This window comes from Arachis hypogaea, chromosome 3 (assembly GCF_003086295.3).
Source record: "Arachis hypogaea cultivar Tifrunner chromosome 3, arahy.Tifrunner.gnm2.J5K5, whole genome shotgun sequence".
Lineage (NCBI taxonomy): Eukaryota > Viridiplantae > Streptophyta > Magnoliopsida > Fabales > Fabaceae > Arachis > Arachis hypogaea.
In genome coordinates, this window is record NC_092038.1 from 136,870,740 (window position 1) to 136,891,422 (window position 20,683).

Consider the following 20,683-nt stretch of genomic DNA (forward strand, 5'->3'; position numbering starts at 1 on the left):
AGGAAGTAGAATTTTCGGCCCTGAAGCTCTTGGTGGGCTAGCAGGCCTTGGATGCGGTGCCCTACTTTCAGGTAACCGGAATCACACACAAAGTGCCCTGGGTATTCAACCATCAGCTCTCCTGCTCTCATTGCTTTTCTGTACGCCTCCACCCTCCCATCATCCACCAATAGCACCTTAAACACCTCTTTCTTCTTCCGATTGCATGAACTACCCCTATTTCCCATTTCCATACATACATAGATACACCTTCTTACAATAGTCTCCTCTATTTATATTCTTGCAAGCTGCCTACCTGCCTGCCTGTCGCACACACATAAGACTAGCTACTTCATTCTCTTTTTCTTCCTCGGCCTCCTTAGTTTATTGGGTATCTTTAATTTATTGCCATATTTTTATGTTACTTTTCTCTATCTTTAATAATACTCATGTTTGTCGCATTGGAGCAGATTGATATATAAATATATTCAAAACTAAAAATTTTTCCATCTGACAGCAGATATGAGGACAGAAAGTTGGTATGCGGCTTTAGGACTTTTAATAAGCTTTTTTTAATATAATCTTTTTGTGACTGTGCCTCTGCCCACCTGTGCAATTTAAGGATCATCTTCTTTTCTAATTTCAAGGTTAGTTTGAAAATGCCACAAATGAAGGAAATATATATGTCCAACCTGTCACTAATTTGGCCTATATGACTTTAATAATATTTGGGAATATGAATGCACATACATCTGCTATTTGCGGGTACCACCCTTCTGATTGGAGTGCACATGGAGAGGACTGGAGTATAGATAATCTCGCGACCTCACTTAGGACACCACCAAGCTAATGATTAGTTATGGTATCTAGCATTAATTAGCAATGCCTTTGATTTTGTAGCATTAACAAAATGGACCATGAACATCTACAATCTACATTTGATTGCAGGTCAAATCTTTGTTTGATATCGTGTCGCTATCATATGCTAGCTTGTAATATATATATATTCCCATTGATGCATGAATATTGAATAGACAGTCTTTCTTCATGCACTTGCACCTACTTAGGCCCTAGGGTCGACCTGTTAGTTGTCAATTTGTCATCATGTGCTCTGCTGTTAGTATTTCCAGATAATCATACTTTGGCATCTCATATATGTATAGGTTTCTTTTCATCTTTCACAAAATAATAGCAAATTATTACTACATTTGGATAAAGTATACATCAATAATTGATTATCAACCTAATCTATTATCCCCTTAATTATTGTTTTTAAGCAAAATCATATGATATTTCCAAAAACATAAACCAGTTTTTCTTTTAGCACCAACCAAGATATTGTCCTTATCAAAAGATTGTGGGTTTTGATTTCTAATACACAACGAGATGTCTGCCTTGATACTGCCTCTTTTTCTCTCTGATGAAAATTACTTATACAATAAAGTGTAGATCAGACATAAATAGGATAGGAAATAGATCTTAACTTGAGTGGTGTGTTTCGGTCAAAAATAAAGAAAATGTTACGAGGTGAATAATTTTATTGAAAAAATAAAATATAAATTAATATTAATTTAGGGATTTGATTTAATACATTATCAATGTTAAATAATTTTACATAAATATTTAATTATATAATATTATATTAATATAAATAACTACTTTTTACATCACTTAATTGGTCGTTACAAAAATAAATACCATTAAATAATTATATAAAATATTTTATATTTTCGGTGTATTAAAATTAAACTCTTAAATTAAATATAAAAACAAATAGCCGATGGAAATGGAACCATATAATAGAAAATTTATTGTATGTTCGGAAAACAAATAAACACTCTTGCTTTGTCTTATTTATTTAGTGAGTTTGATGCTAGTTTTTATTTTATGATTTAAGATTTAGTATTTTAAATTTTATGATTTAGAATTTAAAATTTTATTTTATTAATATATTAAAATTAAATTAAAAATAATTATAAATTTATAATACTAATATAAAATAATTAATTAATAAATATTAATTTTTTGAGAATAAGAGGTACATTTAGTTTGTGTTTTTATCTTTTTAGATATTTTTTGTTTTTGTTTTTAAAGTTAAAAAAAAAATAAAAAAATTAACATTTATATTTCTTATTTTTTAACAAAAATTTAAAAATAAAAAGTACTAAAAATAAAAAAAAAGAGACCAAATAAACCCTCGCTGAATTCTCCCATGAAAGGCAAGGTGTAGCTACTAGCCACACGTGTACAAGGGAAGGAGGTAGAGGAATTTGCAACGCGGTTGGACAAGCAACACATTACACCACACAAAACAGGGCTATCTAGCCTCATATCTCAAGTGCCATCTCATCTAAATATCAATTCTAATCTCATTTTGCACTATGACTCCACTCACTAACTTATCCTCCTTCGCCCGCTCGCTGTTTCAAATTCTTGCTTTTGTTCTATGATGGCCCCTTCTTCTCCTCCAATTGGAATTGGATACGGAATAGGATATGCAAATTTCACCCTTCCACTCCAAGGTTGCGCAATCCCCTCCTTTCTGAGTCTGCGTGCTTCTTCTTTGCCAACCCCTTCAAGCTTCAACACAGGGACAGGTCAGCCACCTCAATTAACTCCTATTCAGTACTCAACTATTTATTATTCCTTCTATTTCAGATCTGACCCTTGGGTTCTTTTTCTTCCGGAACAGTGGTTCCCCGTTCCACAACCCTAAATGCAAAGACGCTTGCATCATTCGAAGCAAAACGTAACAGATTCTCTATCCGTACAATTAAAAATAGTTCATCTTCAGACCCTGCTAGCACTCCCTCTCCCTCTCCTCAAGCACAGGCATGTATCACTATCACTCCATCATTTTTGTCAAATATGTACTATTTGAAGGAATCAAGGAAGTAAGTAATGATGTGTGCTCGCTTTAACTATATTTTTGGATGTTACAGAAGACACCATTTGGATATACAAGGAAAGATGTTCTCTTAATTGGACTCGGAGTTACTTTCCTTGGCATTGCCTTAAAAGCTGGATTAGAGGTACCTTGGTTTCAGTTATTGGATTATCCTTCCACTCTTGTTTTAACATACCATGAGATATGGATTTTCTATAGGCATTCATTTACGCATTGGGATTAACCTTGCAGTTGCAATTTTTTTGGCAGTTTGTTGGAGTTGATCCACTACAAGCAGGAAACGTAGTTCAACTGGTGCTGGTTCTGGGCCTCACAGTTGGATGGATCTCAACATATATCTTCAGAGTTTCAAACAAGGAAATGACATATGCTCAACAACTGCGTGACTATGAAAGCAAAGTGATGGAGGTAACATAATAATATTAACAAGGTTGCTTCTATTGTATAGAATTTAGCCTTAGCCAAGTGTGATCAATTTTGTTGGTCATGTGGCATTGCACACTAAATATTACTTTTATTTTAGTCAGAAATATTTTTCCATACAAACGTCTTAATTTGTAAACTTAGGATAAAATAGTCGGTGATCACATTGGTCCTCAACATAACATGCCTGGGAATACTGTTTCCCGAATTTTATTGAGTTATTGTATATTGGTTATTGTGTTGTGAACAGATTTATTAGTATCACTTAATTACTACCTTACTTTAGGAGATTAGTATATGGAATTTTTTACAAATTAATTTTGAATGTGCAGAAACGGTTAGAGTCCCTAACAGAAGCAGAGCTAGAGGCTCTGCTTGAGGAAATTGAGGAAGAGAAGAGACGCTAAGTTTGTGGGAAGCAGGTAACTTGTTTGTATATATAATAATCTAAGATCTTACCACTGTAACTGTAAATGAAACAGAATATTCCAGTCTATATGGTCCTAGTTGACTAAGTTCAGTTCAGAAAAAAAGATTAGACAACTTGTTAAAATCAATGTTCCTTGCCATTGAAGGAAAAACAGATGAAGCAGAGCAGAGCTCGAGATAGAGTCTATAAAAAAAATGGATTGTTACAACGAGGACTTCTCTTACTTTCTAACTCCTTTCATGCACAAACTCACCCCTCTCTCTCTATATCTATATATATATATATATATATATATATATCTATATATATATATATATATTAACCATCCGCGAATATCTCAATTCTCAACTGATATCTAACTTGACTGACGTGCTAATCTTATCCCAAGCATTGGTTGTAGTAAGGTCATTGACATTTAGGATGCTTTTGGTGGAAAGGCTGAGATTGAGAAACATGGAATGGAAGATAAAAGCTGAAATTAAATTAAGTCTTTGTATTATGTTTGGTATAAAAGGTATATGACTAAGAATGTTATTGGGTTCAAAATAAATATGAATATGAAAATAAGAATATTTACTAAAATATTTAAGTATAAAAAAATGTTGATAAAATTTCAGTCCGTGTCTAAAAATTTTAGTTTTTTGTGTTTTTATTTTTTAAAAAGGAAAAGTCTAGGGACTAGCAACTTTATTAAATTATGGCTAGTATGTAACCAGCAAAAGAAAAGTGAGTAATCGTACACTACTGGATAAAATTTTTCACCATTAAAAATATTATTGATAGTTACTTGATAGCTACAAATCACAAAAGTTGCTAGCCTCTTAGTACTTCTCATTTAAAAATACTAAAAAAATCTAGTACTCCTCATTTAAAAATACTAAAAAAATTAAAATTGTGTGTTTTTTGAGACTGAAATTTTAGTTTTAACTTTTAGCTATCAAATATAACACTAAGTTTTAGTTGGTCTTTGAAAACAACTACTACCTTAAATATTTCTTAGGGTAAAGTACTAAATTGGTCCCTATGTTTGGGCGTAATTCTGTTTTAGTCTTTAAGGTTTAAAGTGTCCTATTTGAATCCAAAAGAGTTTCATTTAACATCAATTTAGTCTCACATTGAGGCCAAACTTAAATAATTAATGAAATGTCCTACATGACAACAGTACAAGAACAAAATCGATAATCTAGAAAATATGTACAAGTTCCAGAGGCACAAAATCAACCGTTGATGCATCAATACATTTATTTTATTTATATTATAAGAAAAATAATAAATAAATGTATTAATGCATTAACGGTTGATTTTGTGCCTCTGAAGCTTGTACATGTTCTCTAGATTATCAATTTTGTTCTTGTACTGTTGTTATGTAGGACATTTCGTTAATTATTTAACTTTGACCTTATTGTGGGACTAAATTGATGCTAAATGAAACATTTTTGGATTCAAATATGACACTTTAAACCTTAAGGATCAAAACAGAATTACGTCCAAACATAGGAGACCAATTTAGTACTTTATCCTATTTCTTAACTACCTCGTTCAAAGTGAAGCTGTGCCTCCCATCGTCTCAGTATTTGTATATTTCTCTCTATCGTTGAGTGCACTTTTATTCCTCATCACAAGCGCTACTAAATTGAAATACCCAATTGTTATTTGACTGGAAACCAAAATGATTGGTTAGGCATGCAGCATGCATGTATGTACAAGAGCCATTCTGCCCATTCACGTGCTGGTGCAGCTTGCACTAGATTCATGAATCTCTTGTCCATTTTTTTCATTGCATTTGCATGTATACAGCAGAACCATTCACGCGCAGGTCTGAGCGTAGGGTGAACTTTAAACAAAGGAAGAAACAAAATTAGCAGAGAACGTTGCATAACAGATTTAGCCGTTCTATAACAAGATTAACAAAATTTATCAATGGTACATAATCAACAGATTTATCATTTTTGTCTAATATTTGACCAATAAAAATATTTTTATTCTAAATTTTAAATTTTAATTTTTAATAATATAAAAATAGAATATTGTCCTAAAATATTTATTAATATTGATAAAAAAATATCAGCCTCTTAATATTTCTCATATATATATATATATATATATATACATATATATATATATATGTTTAAAGCATTGTTATTTTAAAAAAAAATAGAATTAAATATTTTACACTATCATTATATTAAAATTAAATTCTTATAAAAAATGTTAAAAATGTTAGCAGTGGTATTACTATGAACCTCGTGAGAGATAGAGTTGGGGAAGGATTCGTTGTGGGAAAAGAGACTCCATTCTTTTTAAGTATCATCTGATTTACTATTAAAATAGAAATTGATACATATTTAATAAATAAAAAGTTATGTTAATTATAAAAACTAAATACATTTATGAATTTAGTCTATCTTTCTTTAGCCTTCTTTCTCTTTTCTCAGTTAACACATTTATGAATGCCAATATCGTATTATCCGATTCGTATCAGTATACACAACGAAGATTCCAAGGGGGAAAAAAAAAGAATAGTGATTCAATAAAATTGATCAAGAATATAAGTAATTATAAAAGAATTACCAATTTTTTGTTTTGTCATTATATTCCAATTTGTTGTTAGAATATAGAAGAGAGTCACAATACCTGAGTAAGATGGCAAATTTTATTAGTGGAAAATAAATGTTCTAATAGAATTGATAAATAATAAATCTTAATTATATTTGAACATCGAAATTCTACACTTTAACACAGCCCTATATGAGATTCATTCATTTCCTCTATTAAGTATAAAAAAAATGAAAAGTCTAGGACCAGTAACTTTGTTAAATTTTGGTCAGCATGTAACTAGCAAAAAAAAGTATCATTGGATGAAATCTCACACCATTAAAATTATTATTGATAGTTATTTGATAGCTATAAATCACAAAAGTTGCTGGCCCTAACATTTCTCTAAAATAAATATACAAATAAAAAAGGAATTGGTTTAACACGTTGAAGCAACATTCTTAAAAGAGAGGCAGTACATAGATATTAGAGAGCTGGATTATGGAATGATCATAGTTACGGATAAGAGAAGATAGTAGAAAAGAGATATATTAAAATGACAATCATTTCAAGAAATTTGTTTTAACTTAAAATGATAAAAAGGATGGTATTACAGATCCTTTCCTGATAGATTTCCGTATACGATATAACTTCGCTTTGATTAAATTAAACAGCTTAAGACAGACTAGCGAAACAAAGGCATCAAGATGTGCGCCACGTGTCCTAGTAATCCCGCAGGAGACCTCTTTCCCTCTTTTGAAAATTAGACTTACGCCTGTTCTGTTGTTTAGCAATTTGCTAAACCCTCAATCATTAGTTCATTAGAATTATAATTTTTTTAATTTAATTTTTTAAAAATATTATTTATACATTAAAATTAATTATTAAAATTAATATTTAATATATTTATGTATAAATATATATAATTTAATTTATTTTTAATATAATATGTTGTGTTGTTTAGCAATTTGTTAAACCCTCAATCATTAGTTAATTAGAATTATAATTTTTTGAACCGATTTTATTACAACAAAAATAGAAAAAAAAAAAAGAGTCACCATCTCAATTCTCAAACGCTTCTCTTCATCCGTACCCATGGCCGTTTCTGTTTCGCCCATCCCTCCCAAACCACCTTTCTCTGGCTTTCTACTCTGAATTCGTTCGCTTCCTCGATATTCTCTCCTTCATTTTCTTTCTTCATCCTCTGGTTATTCTCAAGTAGAAGCTGTTCTTCTTCTGCTGCTGCTGCTGCTGCAGCAGTTGTAGGTACATAAATCATACATGATACGCCTTTCTCTCGTGTCTGTGTTGAGTTGACGCGGCGGTTCTTTTCATGAAGACGGCAGCTTGCTTTTGTCGGTAGAAACCCTAATTAGAGCGCGAAAGGGGGGAATCAGATGGCGATTGTGACGGGAGATCGGTACCTGGAGAAGTTGGTGAAGTTCGTGGAGGAGCACGCGGGGCCGCTGATCGAGGGGACGGTGGTACTGAAGCTGAACCCGGCGGGGTTGCACTACGTGCAGTCGAGGCTGGAGGCACTGCATGAGCTGGAGAGCATGCTGGCGGGGGCACCGGTGGACTACCTTAGGGCATACGTCTCGGACCTGGGGGATCACCGCGCCCTCGAGCAGCTGCGACGGATCCTCCGCCTGCTGACCTCCCTCAAGGTGGTCTCTGTGCTCCCTCCCCCCATCAGGGACCCCACTCCCTTGTCCTTCCTCCCCTTTGGCCGCTTGAAGGTTCTTGAGCTCAGGGGCTGCGACCTCTCCACCTCCGCCGCCAGAGCCTTGCTCGACCTCCGCCACACTCTCGAGAAGATCATTTGTCACAATTCCACCGATGCTCTCCGCCATGTCTTTGCTAGCAGGATCACTGAAATCAAGGACTCTCCCCAGTGGAACCGCCTCTCCTTTGTCTCCTGCGCTTGCAATGCCTTGGTTCTCATGGACGAGTCTCTGCAGCTTCTTCCTGCTGTTGAAACGCTTGACCTTAGCAGGAACAAGTTTGCCAAGGTAGACAATCTTCATAAGTGTGCCAAATTGAAACATTTGGACCTTGGCTTCAATCATCTCAGATCATTTGCTCCCTTCACCCAGGTACCTATATGGTTGATTATGCCAGCTGGTTGTGGTAACCAGTCACTTAGAAACACTTAAATGCTATAAAAGGAAACTATTTGCCGGAACAATTTTAATGTCCTTTGTTTTAATTGTGTGTTCGTCTTTTACGAGCTAGCTCTTGGACCCATATGCCAATTGTGTTGGATCATGCAGGTATCCTGTCATATTGTTAAACTAGTTTTGAGGAACAATGCTCTCACTACTTTGTCTGGGATTGAGAAGTTGAGGTCACTTGAAGCACTTGATGTTTCCTACAATATTATTTCGAAGTTTTCAGAGCTTGAGTTCCTTGCTGGCCTTCCAAATCTCCAAAGCTTGTGGTTGGAAGGAAATCCTTTATGCTGTGCTCGATGGTATAGAGCACAAGTTTTTAGCATCTTCGTCTGCGCAGAAAAGGTTTAAGTTAAATGTTATTTGCTTTTACACACTCACACATGCGGTGTATCTACTTGTGGCTTTGTAGAGTATACTCTTACTTGAGATGTTGATTGTCCTGTTGGCTTATTCTTGTTGTTTAATTGTATTTTTGTTTTTCTTTTCCCTGAGGTCATTTTCAGACATCATTTAATTCGTTCTTGCTTTCAGTTGTTTCCCCCCACCTTTCTAAACTTATATTTTTCTTCCTGTGCCAATCAGTTAAAATTAGATGACAAGGAAATGAGCACTGAAGATTTTTGGAAGAGACAAATAATTATTGCCAGTATGCATAAGCAACCTGCCAGCTTTGGGATTTATGTGCCTGCAAAGGATGAGTCTACAGTGGAAGCGGGCAATAATAGAAGGGTATGTAATAGGTGAAATTGGATGTGTATTTGTATAAATGATACCTGTTGCACGTTGGGTTTTTTGCTAACTTCTGAAATTGAACCTATTATTCTGAAAATTGAACTTCAGAATAGATGCTAATTTTATCTGGATTATTTTCTATTGCATTGTTGAAAAATCTGCCAATTTCATTTTTTATCTATTTGGAGATAAACATTGTGTTATTATGTTTTATTGTTTTCCCCCCAAGCAGAGGAAGGTCATTCGTCTAGCCAGTATTAAGAATGAAGAAGTGATGACTAGCTCATGTTCGGATGAGGAATCTGCATCATGTGTGAATGAAATTCTAAATAGAGAGGAGCCTGATTTATCTAATGATGAAGCTGAAGTGGTGGATTTGATAAACAAAGTTGAGCATATGAAGAAAGAGCGTTCTATTCTTTGGTTGCGAGAATTCAAAGAATGGATGGATATTGCTTGTGATAAATCGGTGGGAACTAGCAAAGAAGCCAGAACTGCTTTGCATCATCAGAAAAAACATTACTTCAGAGACAAGACGAATCAGGAGAAATCTGGGGAAGTCTCGGGATATGCATCAGACTCTGCCCTAGCATCAGGAGATGAAAGTAGCATGAATATTTTGGAATCAGATAATTCTTTTGTAGATATGTGTAGGCAGCAATACTTTGATTATAGAGGTTCACACTTTACTGCTAGTCTTTCTGATTTGGGAGGAGTGGATGTGGATCAACTTAAATCTTATTCACTTGCTGACACTGTTGCTGATCAAAGAGCCTATAGAATGGCCGAAAATGTCAACATATCACCATTGACCACTATTAATGGCGTATATGGGTCTCAGTCATCATCTGTATGCCCCTCATCTCCTCCCCATTTTCAAGAAGACCTTTTTCATCGTCGGCAACACATGGAGGAGGAAATTTTGCAGCTTTCCGCAGATTCCTTTTCAGTGGCATCTTCTGACAGTAACACGAGCGGTAGTGAAGTTGATCACAGTGAATTTGAGCCACCAGTTCCTGGGGATGATAATTTGTTAAGCAAAAATTATGTGAATGGGAATGTCAATGGTCATGTTCCCCAAAATCAACCCAAGGACATGTTTTACAACCCAAGCCAGGGAATTCCTCATGCAATAGAAAATGGCATTTCTTTATTTGGTTCTCTAAGTGATGAAAATTCTAAGCAATGTTCAATTAATTTTGCTGCTAGTAGTCACAATGATGCAAATACTTCTTTTGTGAGCGAAGATGCCGATTCATTGACAAGAAAAGTCAAGAAAAAGGTCAAGAAGCGATTTGTGTCAATTTTAGAAGAGAATACAGATGGCAGTGCGTCCCAAGAACAAGAGCAGATTAGTCAAGGACCTATATCGGGAAATTTGAAGAATGAACTGCACACTGATGATTCTTCTGAATTTTCCGTGCATAATTCCCGTGCCCAAGAGAATGATGATTTTATAGTTACATATTTCAATTCGAGTGTTGCTGATTCTGAAGCTAGTGAGATCTGTAGTCATTGCATGCGTTGTAGCTGTGTCATTCAGAGGGAGGCGATTTATATAGAAAGGTAATTATCAGTTCACAAGAATTTAAGTAAATTTGATAAGAAGAGTCAAATGGTTAATAACTTTATCTGACAATTTTGTTTACTTAGCATAATACTGGGTATATACAGTAAATTGTTTCTGAGGCTGAGTCAATTATTGTTTATAATCACTTCTTTTGTGTTTAAAATTTCTTATGCTTTTTACCCATGGTGAGCATTAGCTCTGCAAATGTTTATCGTTGCGCATATTTGTAATGACAACTGTTTTCTCTCATAGTCTTTCTTATATATATCAATCAATTTTTTCCATTGTTCTAACTGTCAAAGTAACACTGTTTCCTATTGATTTGCATTCAATAGTTCTCCATGGAGATTTATATAAATGACACAGTTTCTTTTTCCTTCTTTTTTTATAATAATAATAATAAGAAGAAGCAAGGATAGTACCAAACTAGCCATCTTTTTGAGAGTCTGAATACTTACCCTTTGGTGTAACAAAGAAATGATATTTGCCTTGAGCTTCTATTTTAATTTGAAAGGAGTACTAGAGAATTCTTGTAAATGAGTATCACATTTTAATAATCATAATCATGTGAAGCAAATCATAATATTTGCATTGGAATAATCAAATAAAAATTTCATATATACCTTTTTAAATAAAGTGGAAAATTGTGTGTTGTATTGTTGTCAAATATTTGCAAAAAGCTTTTATTAATCTCTAAATATATATAAAGGATCAAGTAGATAAAAAGTTCAAAACTGTTGTGAAGAATTCTGAAACATATTTTATAGATGATGAATTTCATTTCACAAAATAGTAATGTAAAATGTTTGAGCTGCATTACTTGATTTTATTTCTTTTTCTTTTTTCTCTGTCAAGTTCAGTTCTAGATCCATTGGTAATCGCCATAGGAAGCATGAATCTTTCCAAAATAATTATCTGTTTATGTTGTTCTGAACTGATTATTATTATTTGTACTCTAAAAGTTGCACATTCCAGACATGACTTTTGTTATTTATTGTTTTCCCCATGTAGAGAGGTTGCAGTACTGCTGAGCAGTCTTAAGAAGCTCTATGTGCTACTAATCAATGTAGCTTCTGAAGGGTCAGGTAGGCTATGACCTTCTGTTGGCACTTGAACTTCCCCGTATCTATAGTGGATTCTCTTTGCCCAATTTCCCATGATTATCATATTAATTTATGTAAAATGTGGAATTTCTCTTAATGCTTGCCACTTATCATATTTTCACAACCACCTACTGCAAACAATGGCATTTTCACAACCATATTCACACCTTATAAAAGTTGAACATTTTATCCATATCTTGATAACTTTCTCTCCTGATTGCTGCTTATATATACACATATATACATATATGTACTAAAAAAGCCTTCTTAAAATGCCATCCAGGAACTTTGAGTGTGTTGAGTTGCCACAAGGTAGAAGAAGTTTTCGAAGTGCTTGTTGGGATGGGGCTTCAGCTGTTAAGGTCAGTGCACTTGCATGTTTTTTGAGCTAAAAAAAAGTAGCAACTTCTGAATCACCTGGATATGTTTCGACTTTTGAGCCTAAAAACAGCAGCTTTGTATATGTAATCTTTTGGCTTCTCAGGGTGAACTTTGAGGGTGGTGAAACATACCTTTTCGTAACAAGAAACATTGAGAAATCACGAGAGCTATTATGTAACATGCTTGATTCATGTGTTGGAAATGGTAGATGCTCAATAAAAAGGTATACCTATAAAATATTAATTTGAGTGATAGTTTATATAGATAATTTCATTTTCTTTAAATGCATGTCTCTATGAAAGTTTATTTTTTATAGAAAAAAAAAGAACTTTACCCCGTGAACTATAGGTCATGTGTACTTTACCCCTAGAACGTTAACAGCGTGCAAATCAACCCAACTTTTTGTTCATTAATAATGGAAAATAAGTGCACTATACCCCAAAAATAAGTGCATCATTTCATGTGCACTTCAGTGCCTCTTAGCTAAAGAACGATGTGCAACTTAATATGCAATACATTTTTTAACTTGGGTCTGTTAACGATAGATGACAGAAGAGTCAATTTGAATGGTTTTTCAACTTGTTCTATTTCTGTTAACAAATAGAGGAAAGATGAGTCAATTTTTGTGGTTAGGAAATGGTCAGATGGTCGATTTGCACAAGTTCAAAACTCTTGGGGTAAAGTGCATGTAGCTAAAAGTTTTATAGGGTATGGTGCTTTTTCTCCTATTGGTTTTCAAAGTTCAAATAATTTATTACTCTATTTTGTTAGGACCATGTTTATTTTCTTCTTCCATTTTTTGTTCTTTCTAATTCGTCCTGTTATAATAGACTGGTTTTGGAAATTTAAATGGCAGTTTGGAGCAGGTTCAGGTTCAGTTGTTTGACAACCTAGTGTGTGGTGGTTCAAATGTGAGCATATATCAGTATTCCATGGTGCTTGTCAGTTGTAACAATAGCAACGGTACACTTCTTTCCAATCATTTTATGTTGCACTTAATTCTTTATACTCAATTTGGAATGAGAATGGCAGACAGTGGTCATATCTGTTTTTGGTGACCCGTAGAAGCCCAGTACCTATGGGGAGGGGGAAGACTGAACTACCGAGTTAACCTCAGTTGGCTGCAATGGTCATTTCCTGTATATTTTTTTTGTCACCAGATTTCTAGATACTTTGTAGCTCTGACTCCTGAAAGATAACATTTATAGAAGCATATCAGAACTAGTTATAAAATGATATTCTTGGAGAAGATTTTTTCCATTAGATGAACCGATGGCCAATCATCCCATGTTAATGCAGGGTCCGGAAAGGACTGCACACAAAGGGTGTAATGTAGGCAGCCAAACCTGATAATTGTATCAGTGGGGAACACAGCTTGAGCCCTTGAACTTGAGGTCACATGGAGACAACTCATCCGTTGCTCCAAAGCTTTCCATCATGTTTTCAGTGATACTAAATGTATAAAAGGATTTTAAAAACTTCCAGTGCTGTATCTTTAGCAAATGTCCTTTCTACACTATGCAGCAAAACCCTTATTATTAGCTCTATATCCACTTAGTCATAATTGTTTCAGAGACTATCTTGTACTATTTAACTGTAGTAGGGTTGAAAACATGGAATTAATAATTGCAATGATTTATATATTTTTTAAATTAAATATTAATTTACAGAAATAAAGTTTTCGTTTTCAACTTACAGAAAAATCATGGGTCTCGAGATCGCTCTTTGTGATTAAAGGTTATGTGCTTTTATGCATTGAAGATGTTAAGCAGCTGTTCTCATTGTCATCAGATTCTTCCGTGTCTCCCTATTTCAGAGTTGAATCTTGTTGCTCCATTCCTGACATTACAAAAGTGGTAAGCTTCCTGAGAGTTTTGAACATCTTACATCATTGCAAATTTGCAATACCTCACCAGTCATCACAATACATAATACTTAGCCATCTTCCTAGAGAGAGAAACTACTGTGGACAACACAAAGTTTCCCATTAAATAAGTCTAAGCCTTCCCTTTTCTTGTGTACCTAAACATTCATTGCTTAGCTTATTCTGTAACACTTAACAGGTCATTGAGGTTGGCGAGAGCTGTGTGACTTTGGTTCTGACGTATCCAGCGGCAGAATTCCGACCGTCTACCCAAATGAACCTTGAAGCTGTCAACCAGGGAAACTCTGCTCTAGGACCGCTTAAATTGAAGCTTAAGTGGTTCTGCAAAGATAACCTTCTGAAGTTTGTGTCATTGTTGAAGGCAATCCATGCAGAAAAAATGGTCTGTCCGTTGGTAGTAAGATGTTCATCATAAATCTATTTTGCTCTTTGTTAGTTTACATTCATTTCATTCATTCGATTTGGGTTTTCATATTCCTTTTTGGCTTGATCGGTGTGATGAGTTTATGCTTTCTTTTATTCTTTGATTGATATCCACGTAGTGGTGGTTCTTTTCCAATGTATAGAATTGTACAGTAGTCTTCCCAGAAATGATGTAGTAGTTTCTTTCTATGTAGATTGTCTTAAAGAGAATTTTGTTGATTCAGTAGAATATTACTAGACATAATGGGCAAATGGCCAATCCCCATGGTTACATTTTCCCCTCTGCTTTTGAGCCTGCCAGCATGGGGTATTCTGCCAGGAAATGGAGACCCTGCTGGCTGCTAGGCTTACCAAGAAATGGATCATCAATGAAATAATCGATTGAATGCGGCAGATCCTTAATGATAGCTTTTAAACATTTGTTAGACAAGCGGCATTTTATGTGAAACTTTACACTTGCAGCCTTACTAAACATTAAATCTTTATAAAGTTTAGTTAATGTCTAAAATGGTTCCTGAATTTTTGAATGAAGTCAAAATAGTTTTTCACTTTTATAAATAAATGACCAAGTAAGTCTTTAAATTTACTTTGGTGAATTTCTGTTGGTTTCTAATCACACTTTGTTAGTACAATGCTATCTTAGACTTTTAAATGCCAATACCAAATACGACATTTTAACATGATCAAATTTAAAATGGTATTTCAAATTAGTTAATTGGATTTAATTTAGTCCTTTCTCTAAATTATAGCATCATCTTCAACTTTTCTTCTTTTCTCACTGCGAGTTTGTTTGTTTGTTTTGGTGAATTTTGGTCCGCGTAGTATCTTACATGATCATTGAAGTGAAAGTGTGAATACCTTGTTGCCAGAAGAGAGTCTAATAATGGATAGATTATTTATCTTGTTACGAGTTTAGTGAGCGACACATTCATTGGTGTTCTCTTAAGTTGCTTTTGATTTTAAGAATAGAATAAGACAAGACAATGAGAACATGACATATGACAGAAATAAAAATTAATATTTTTTTATTTTGTTTGGTAGTGAAGTAAAAATAAGATAGAACAAATAACAAAAAGTCTAATTGATCTTTATTTTTTTTTTCTTCACACAATTTAGAATAAAAAAATATAATTATAAAAATTTGATAGTAATAATAAAAAAATTAAAAAACAAAATATACTAATTCAGTATTTCAGAACATAATATATTTATCTATATTCTACTTGCTAAACACAATTTTAATCTCTATGTTTATGTCTTAGTGTCCGGTTGCTATAAACAAATGTAGCCTTATGGGCCTTATATGAATTCATATATCACAAGATAAAAACACAAACCTAGTCAAAGATGATGATGTTACTGTAATTTTTTAGGATTAGGATTTTATATTAGAAAAAGAATTAAATTGAGTCTAGTCAACTAATTTAAGACATCGTTTTGATCATACTAATATAGTGTTCATATCAATTTACCGTTGGGATATTATGTTGGCACTTATCAATTCTACTGTACTAATGAAAATTTGGGTTAGAAACTATCAGAGATTCACGAAAGTAAATTTAAGGGACTTATTTAGTCATCTATGAAAGTAAAGGACTATTTTAATTCATGTTCAAAATTTTAAAAACTGTTTTGCATATTACCTCAATTTTATTTTTGAAACATCATTTAAGTTTGGTTTGGTAAAGCTTTTTAAAAAAATACTTATACTTTTCAAAAACACAAACTCCTGGTATGTTTAGTAAATCAAAATAACTATATGTTTGTACTTGCAGTTTTAAAAAAATGGAGATACTTTTGAATTTTGAAAGCACCTAAAATACAACTTTTTAAAATTGACTTATATTATCAAAATTAAAAAATTTAATATATCTTTATATATTAATTAATTTTTAAATTTAATTCTTACATTTATATCTATTATAACATTTTTAAATTTTAAAAATTCTTATACCAAACACAATTATTATTACTTATATTTATTAAAAATTATTTTTAATTTAATTTATCAAACATAAATACTACTACGACTTCTAAAAAACTCTTAAAAATGAGGTTTTATAAGTTTACTTTATCAAACCAAGCTGTAGTGGACTTTGTCATTCTCTTTCTCGGTTTCTTTCTTCTCTCTTTTAAGCCGTCTTCAGCCCAAAAACTTAAAAGATCAAAATAACAAGAAACCTGTTTCAGTATAATCTTTTACTTTTACTTTCTACTTATTAGATGTAATAATAGCCCCGTCCCCAAAAAAAAAAAGACGTAATAATAGCTGGATGGAATCCCAGCCTACTTATCAGCAGGGAAGAGAGACAAAACACAAGTTGCCTCCGAAGTCCTAATGAAGTACTGAAGCTTCAGCTAGCTAGAGTTCCAAACGAAGGAATAAAATCAGGTGAAACTGATCCTCAATGTTCCAGATCAGTCATCATCTTTTGTTTCTCCACCAGTCATCACGAATCTAAAATCAACAGTAATATTTTTACACTCAATAGTCAATAAGACCGGAAACTCAAGCCATGACAAACTCCATTAATCTTTGGCTTTGTTAGCACTATGAACATATACGCAAAAGCAACAGCAATGAAATTGCAAGTTCTAACAAGGTCCTTATTAGCTACTCACTTAAAGAGGGCTGGCATGTTGTGCAATCTTCCTTTCAAGTGCATTGTTGTCAGCCCCCACCACACTATCAACCTCTCTGCCGTTTTTTATAAAGAAAAATGTAGGAACACTGGCGACATTCCAACGTCCAGCAACATCTGCTGCCTCATCTATGTCAACTTTTAGAAAAACAACTTTTGGGTACTTTCCTGCCAAGTTTGTATAAACAGGGGAAATAAATCGACAGGGGCCACACCATGCTGCAGTAAAATACAGTATTGCCAGGCGAGATGTCTTTGATGCAGCATTCAACTTCTTTTCCAATTCAAATGCTGAGTGAATACCAATGACTTGCCCTGTCAAAAGCCGCAAAACATAATGTGTCATTTAATTAATAAAGTTCACCCTCTTCTCCGTTTAAATTCCAATGGCCGGAGGCATACCTTGACCTCAAAGATCAAAATTTAACTTAAATATATCAGAGGTAAAAGAAGAAAATAAATAGCCTGTTGGTCGGTCCAATGTACTTTTGACCAAGAACCTCCTCAGCTTTTGGTGAAAATATACTGGAAACACCTTGAACAGCATGCTCGCGGTTAACCAAACAGACTTATAGACAATTTACATTTTAGTTCTAAGTAAATCGTCAAAATAAAAAATTAGTTATACAAAATCTGTCATGGAGCCATTCCCATCATCATGAAAGTACCATTTTGGCAAATACTATCTGAGAAGGATTCCAAGGCTGTAATGTAGGTGTGTGGACATACTGATGCAATATGCAGATTAAAACTGTCAAGTTTTCTTATCACAACCGCAGGTAAAGTATGCGGGAAAGCGATCAGACAAGTAAATAAAAAATTTTGGGAATTTTAATAACATCAAGTAGATGGAAGTATAGAGACATACCATCTTTCAGAGCAGACAATGCTTCCTGAACCTGTAGAAAACGTCCAACGGGGAATTTCAGCAGAAAGACCAAACGACATAACAATTACAATAAAATTATAAATCTGGAAATTACGAGTTGATTGAATATTATGTTACATCTCAACTTTAGAGTAACCTAGCCAAAGTAAATCTACTTTTTTAACCTTGTAGATAATGCTGCAAGACAAAGGCAAATTGTTGAGAGATTAAAACAGAGCTGGACTACCCAACAAAAAAATTATCAGCTGAAATGTCATTTCTAGAAAAGGAAAAATTCCCAAGACATAATTAAGAAGATTGATGATAGTGTGCTGCTTAAAAGTTTTGGTACAAAAGATGTGTCGCCCAGCAATGCCTAACTATCAAGAGACTATCCAATAATGGAAGCGTTATGCTACACAATACACTCACTTGAGCTTCAGCTGCTTCTTGTTTTTTGAGTTCTGCTCTTTTCTCCTCCTTATGCTTTCGTAACCGTTCATATTTTCTCCTATGGTCCTCAATTTTGCGAACATTAGGTTCAACCTGTCTAACCAAGAGATATAATTTTAAAAATTCAAAAAAAAAAAAAGAAAGAAAATCATTTTGAAGGTTGGTCTACCGAACATGGTGCTCAAATTACCTTTTTAAGTGCCATACCAATGTCTTCATCATAATCTAACTTTGAAGCAACATGAAGATCACTTGCTGCTTCTTCCCAGAGTCCCAGCATGGCCCTTGCCATGCCTCGAACTTTATATCCTTTGGCTGAGTCTTGATTAATCTGGAACAGACGAGATACCTCTGAGAACACACATACATATTTGTGCAGAAATTCTTTTAAGACCGTGCTCTATGAGCAACAAGCTATGACTAAATCAAATGAACTTATATACTAGGCCAATTACTAAACGACAAAATTAATAATAACCTTCAGTGCAGTGTCAGCATCACAGACAGCAGCATTTGGTTTCTTCAATTTCAATAAGACACTAGCTGAAAACAAGAAATCCAATAATAAGTGATGCAAAGAGTGAACAAATAAAGCTGTGGAAAGATAATGGAATGAATTTGTGAAAAGGTATCTCGTTCTGGAAGCTGTGTGTATGGGAGAGTAAGAGTATGTACCTCTAGTAGCATAGAGTATGGCTGAATGTGGGTTTAGCAATATAGCTTCTGTTAGTTGCTCAACTGCTTGATCCAACTTATCTGGAAAAGCGCCATTGAAAATGAACAGGATTTAAAGTAAGTAGAAGAAATAAAACAAAAGAAGACCAGAGAGAGAGAGAGAGAGAGAGCATGCTTTGTGATATATAATCAATGGCCCTTGATTTTGCTAGTTGTGCAGCATCGATCATGTCTGGTGTTACTTGAGCGGAAGGGTCGCCCATCTGCCTCATTTAATGATAGGAAGTATAAATATTAGTTGAGTTGCAGAGGAGATAAAGGGAGACATAGATGAGATGAGCACAGAGCACCTTTAGAGGAGGATCATTATCGGGTTCAACAAGATCAGAATCATCGAGGTCTATGTCAGATTCGACTATGTCATCAACATCAACTGGTTCCTGCATACATGGTTGGTAGAGGTAGAACACAACAGAAGCATAGCAGAGCAGAGAGATTCAGAAGAAGAAGAAGAGGGAGAGGCTCACCGTTTTGGGATTCGGGGGGATGCGAGCACCCAGGCTGCGTAGTGCAGAGTTCATACATTCATTCTTAGAGATAGAGAGAGTGAAGCATACATACATACATACATACATACGCATACCTGAGAAGATAAGACTTGAAGAAGGAAAGAGAAGGGTCGTGGATGAATGAAGGATTGGACTTGCATGCCTCTATCAATTGCCTCAGCTCTAGTATCTTCCCGCTTTCCATAATCTCTCTCGATACACAAACTCCAAAATCAATGATCAGTCAATCACTCAATCAACGAAATTAGGGTTCAATTTTTCAACTACACTGCCTCCTGTGCCCTGTCCAAAAAATATACACATGACTTCCCTCATTGGCTAATCCAACAGCACTAGACACCACTCCACATTCTAAAAGGAAAGTCAGCAATGTGTATTAATATTTTTTTTTTCTTTTACTAAAGATAGAAAAATTCAAACTCGGAATCTCTTAGACGAGTATGAGGTATTATTTGTATTATAATTCATTGGTGTGTATTAATAAATATTACTGTTTTGCAATCTGTAAAAAGTTATTATTTATTAATATGGTATTTAACTATTTAGAGCATTCGTTGCAAAATTAATTATCACATTTTTCTCGTCAGTATACTTAGGGCACTTATTAAACTTATTTATAAGTAAAAATAAAAAATAAATGCATTATAAAAAACTTCGTTTTTATTTATTAAATGTGTGTAAAATAATAAAAATAAAATTAATTGTCATGACAAATTGTTTAATAAGTAATAACTTGATTAAGATACTGAAATCAGTTTTGAGAACATAAATACTTTTTAGGGCAAAAAACTCAAATATACCAAGGAGAGGTCCAAATTACCAAAATCAGCCAAACCAGAAATCCATACCTGAATCAACCAGGACGAATTATTATATAATTCGAATCAGTAAGATTCGAATTATACTCTCAAGTAATTCGAATTTATATAATTC

At 33.9% G+C, this 20,683-nt stretch overlaps 3 protein-coding genes across 8 annotated transcripts; 2 read left to right on the forward strand and 1 right to left on the reverse strand.

The window, feature by feature from the left end:
- The first annotated feature begins 2,175 nt into the window (after positions 1-2,175).
- LOC112734270 (uncharacterized) lies at positions 2,176-3,948 on the forward strand. Of its 2 annotated transcripts, XM_025783520.3 has the most exons (6): positions 2,176-2,576; positions 2,672-2,811; positions 2,922-3,011; positions 3,137-3,295; positions 3,643-3,732; positions 3,886-3,948. In XM_025783520.3, exons 1-5 carry the CDS (start codon positions 2,426-2,428, stop codon positions 3,715-3,717), a joined length of 615 nt encoding a protein of 204 aa, XP_025639305.1. In that variant the 5' UTR covers positions 2,176-2,425; the 3' UTR covers positions 3,718-3,732; positions 3,886-3,948. The 2 variants fall into 2 exon arrangements, with proteins under 2 accessions (XP_025639305.1, XP_025639306.1); XM_025783521.3 differs by having other exon boundaries at positions 3,643-3,948.
- Positions 3,949-7,060: 3,112 nt separating this feature from the next.
- On the forward strand, positions 7,061-14,936 carry LOC112734271 (uncharacterized). 4 transcript variants are annotated; one of them, XM_025783522.3, is made up of 10 exons: positions 7,061-8,371; positions 8,549-8,791; positions 9,032-9,178; positions 9,414-10,747; positions 11,763-11,836; positions 12,138-12,216; positions 12,339-12,458; positions 13,092-13,198; positions 13,934-14,091; positions 14,299-14,936. In XM_025783522.3, the coding sequence occupies exons 1-10, from the start codon at positions 7,673-7,675 to the stop codon at positions 14,533-14,535; spliced, it is 3,198 nt and encodes a 1,065-aa protein (XP_025639307.1). In that variant the 5' UTR covers positions 7,061-7,672; the 3' UTR covers positions 14,536-14,936. The 4 variants fall into 4 exon arrangements, 2 of the variants coding, with proteins under 2 accessions (XP_025639307.1, XP_025639309.1); XR_011880415.1 differs by having other exon boundaries at positions 7,244-8,371; positions 13,102-13,198; XR_011880416.1 differs by having other exon boundaries at positions 7,244-8,371; positions 13,102-13,198; positions 13,535-14,091; positions 14,299-14,753.
- A 1,995-nt stretch (positions 14,937-16,931) lies between these two features.
- LOC112734273 (TPR repeat-containing thioredoxin TDX) lies at positions 16,932-20,121 on the reverse strand. Of its 2 annotated transcripts, XM_072233624.1 has the most exons (11): positions 19,825-20,101; positions 19,709-19,742; positions 19,532-19,621; positions 19,357-19,444; positions 19,182-19,262; positions 18,985-19,049; positions 18,697-18,837; positions 18,486-18,599; positions 18,054-18,084; positions 17,166-17,500; positions 16,932-17,001 (listed from the first exon to the last, which is right to left on the reverse strand). In XM_072233624.1, exons 1-10 carry the CDS (start codon positions 19,932-19,934, stop codon positions 17,166-17,168), a joined length of 1,089 nt encoding a protein of 362 aa, XP_072089725.1. In that variant the 5' UTR covers positions 19,935-20,101; the 3' UTR covers positions 16,932-17,001. The 2 variants fall into 2 exon arrangements, with proteins under 2 accessions (XP_072089725.1, XP_025639313.1); XM_025783528.3 differs by having other exon boundaries at positions 16,932-17,500; positions 19,825-20,121.
- Positions 20,122-20,683: the final 562 nt, after the last annotated feature.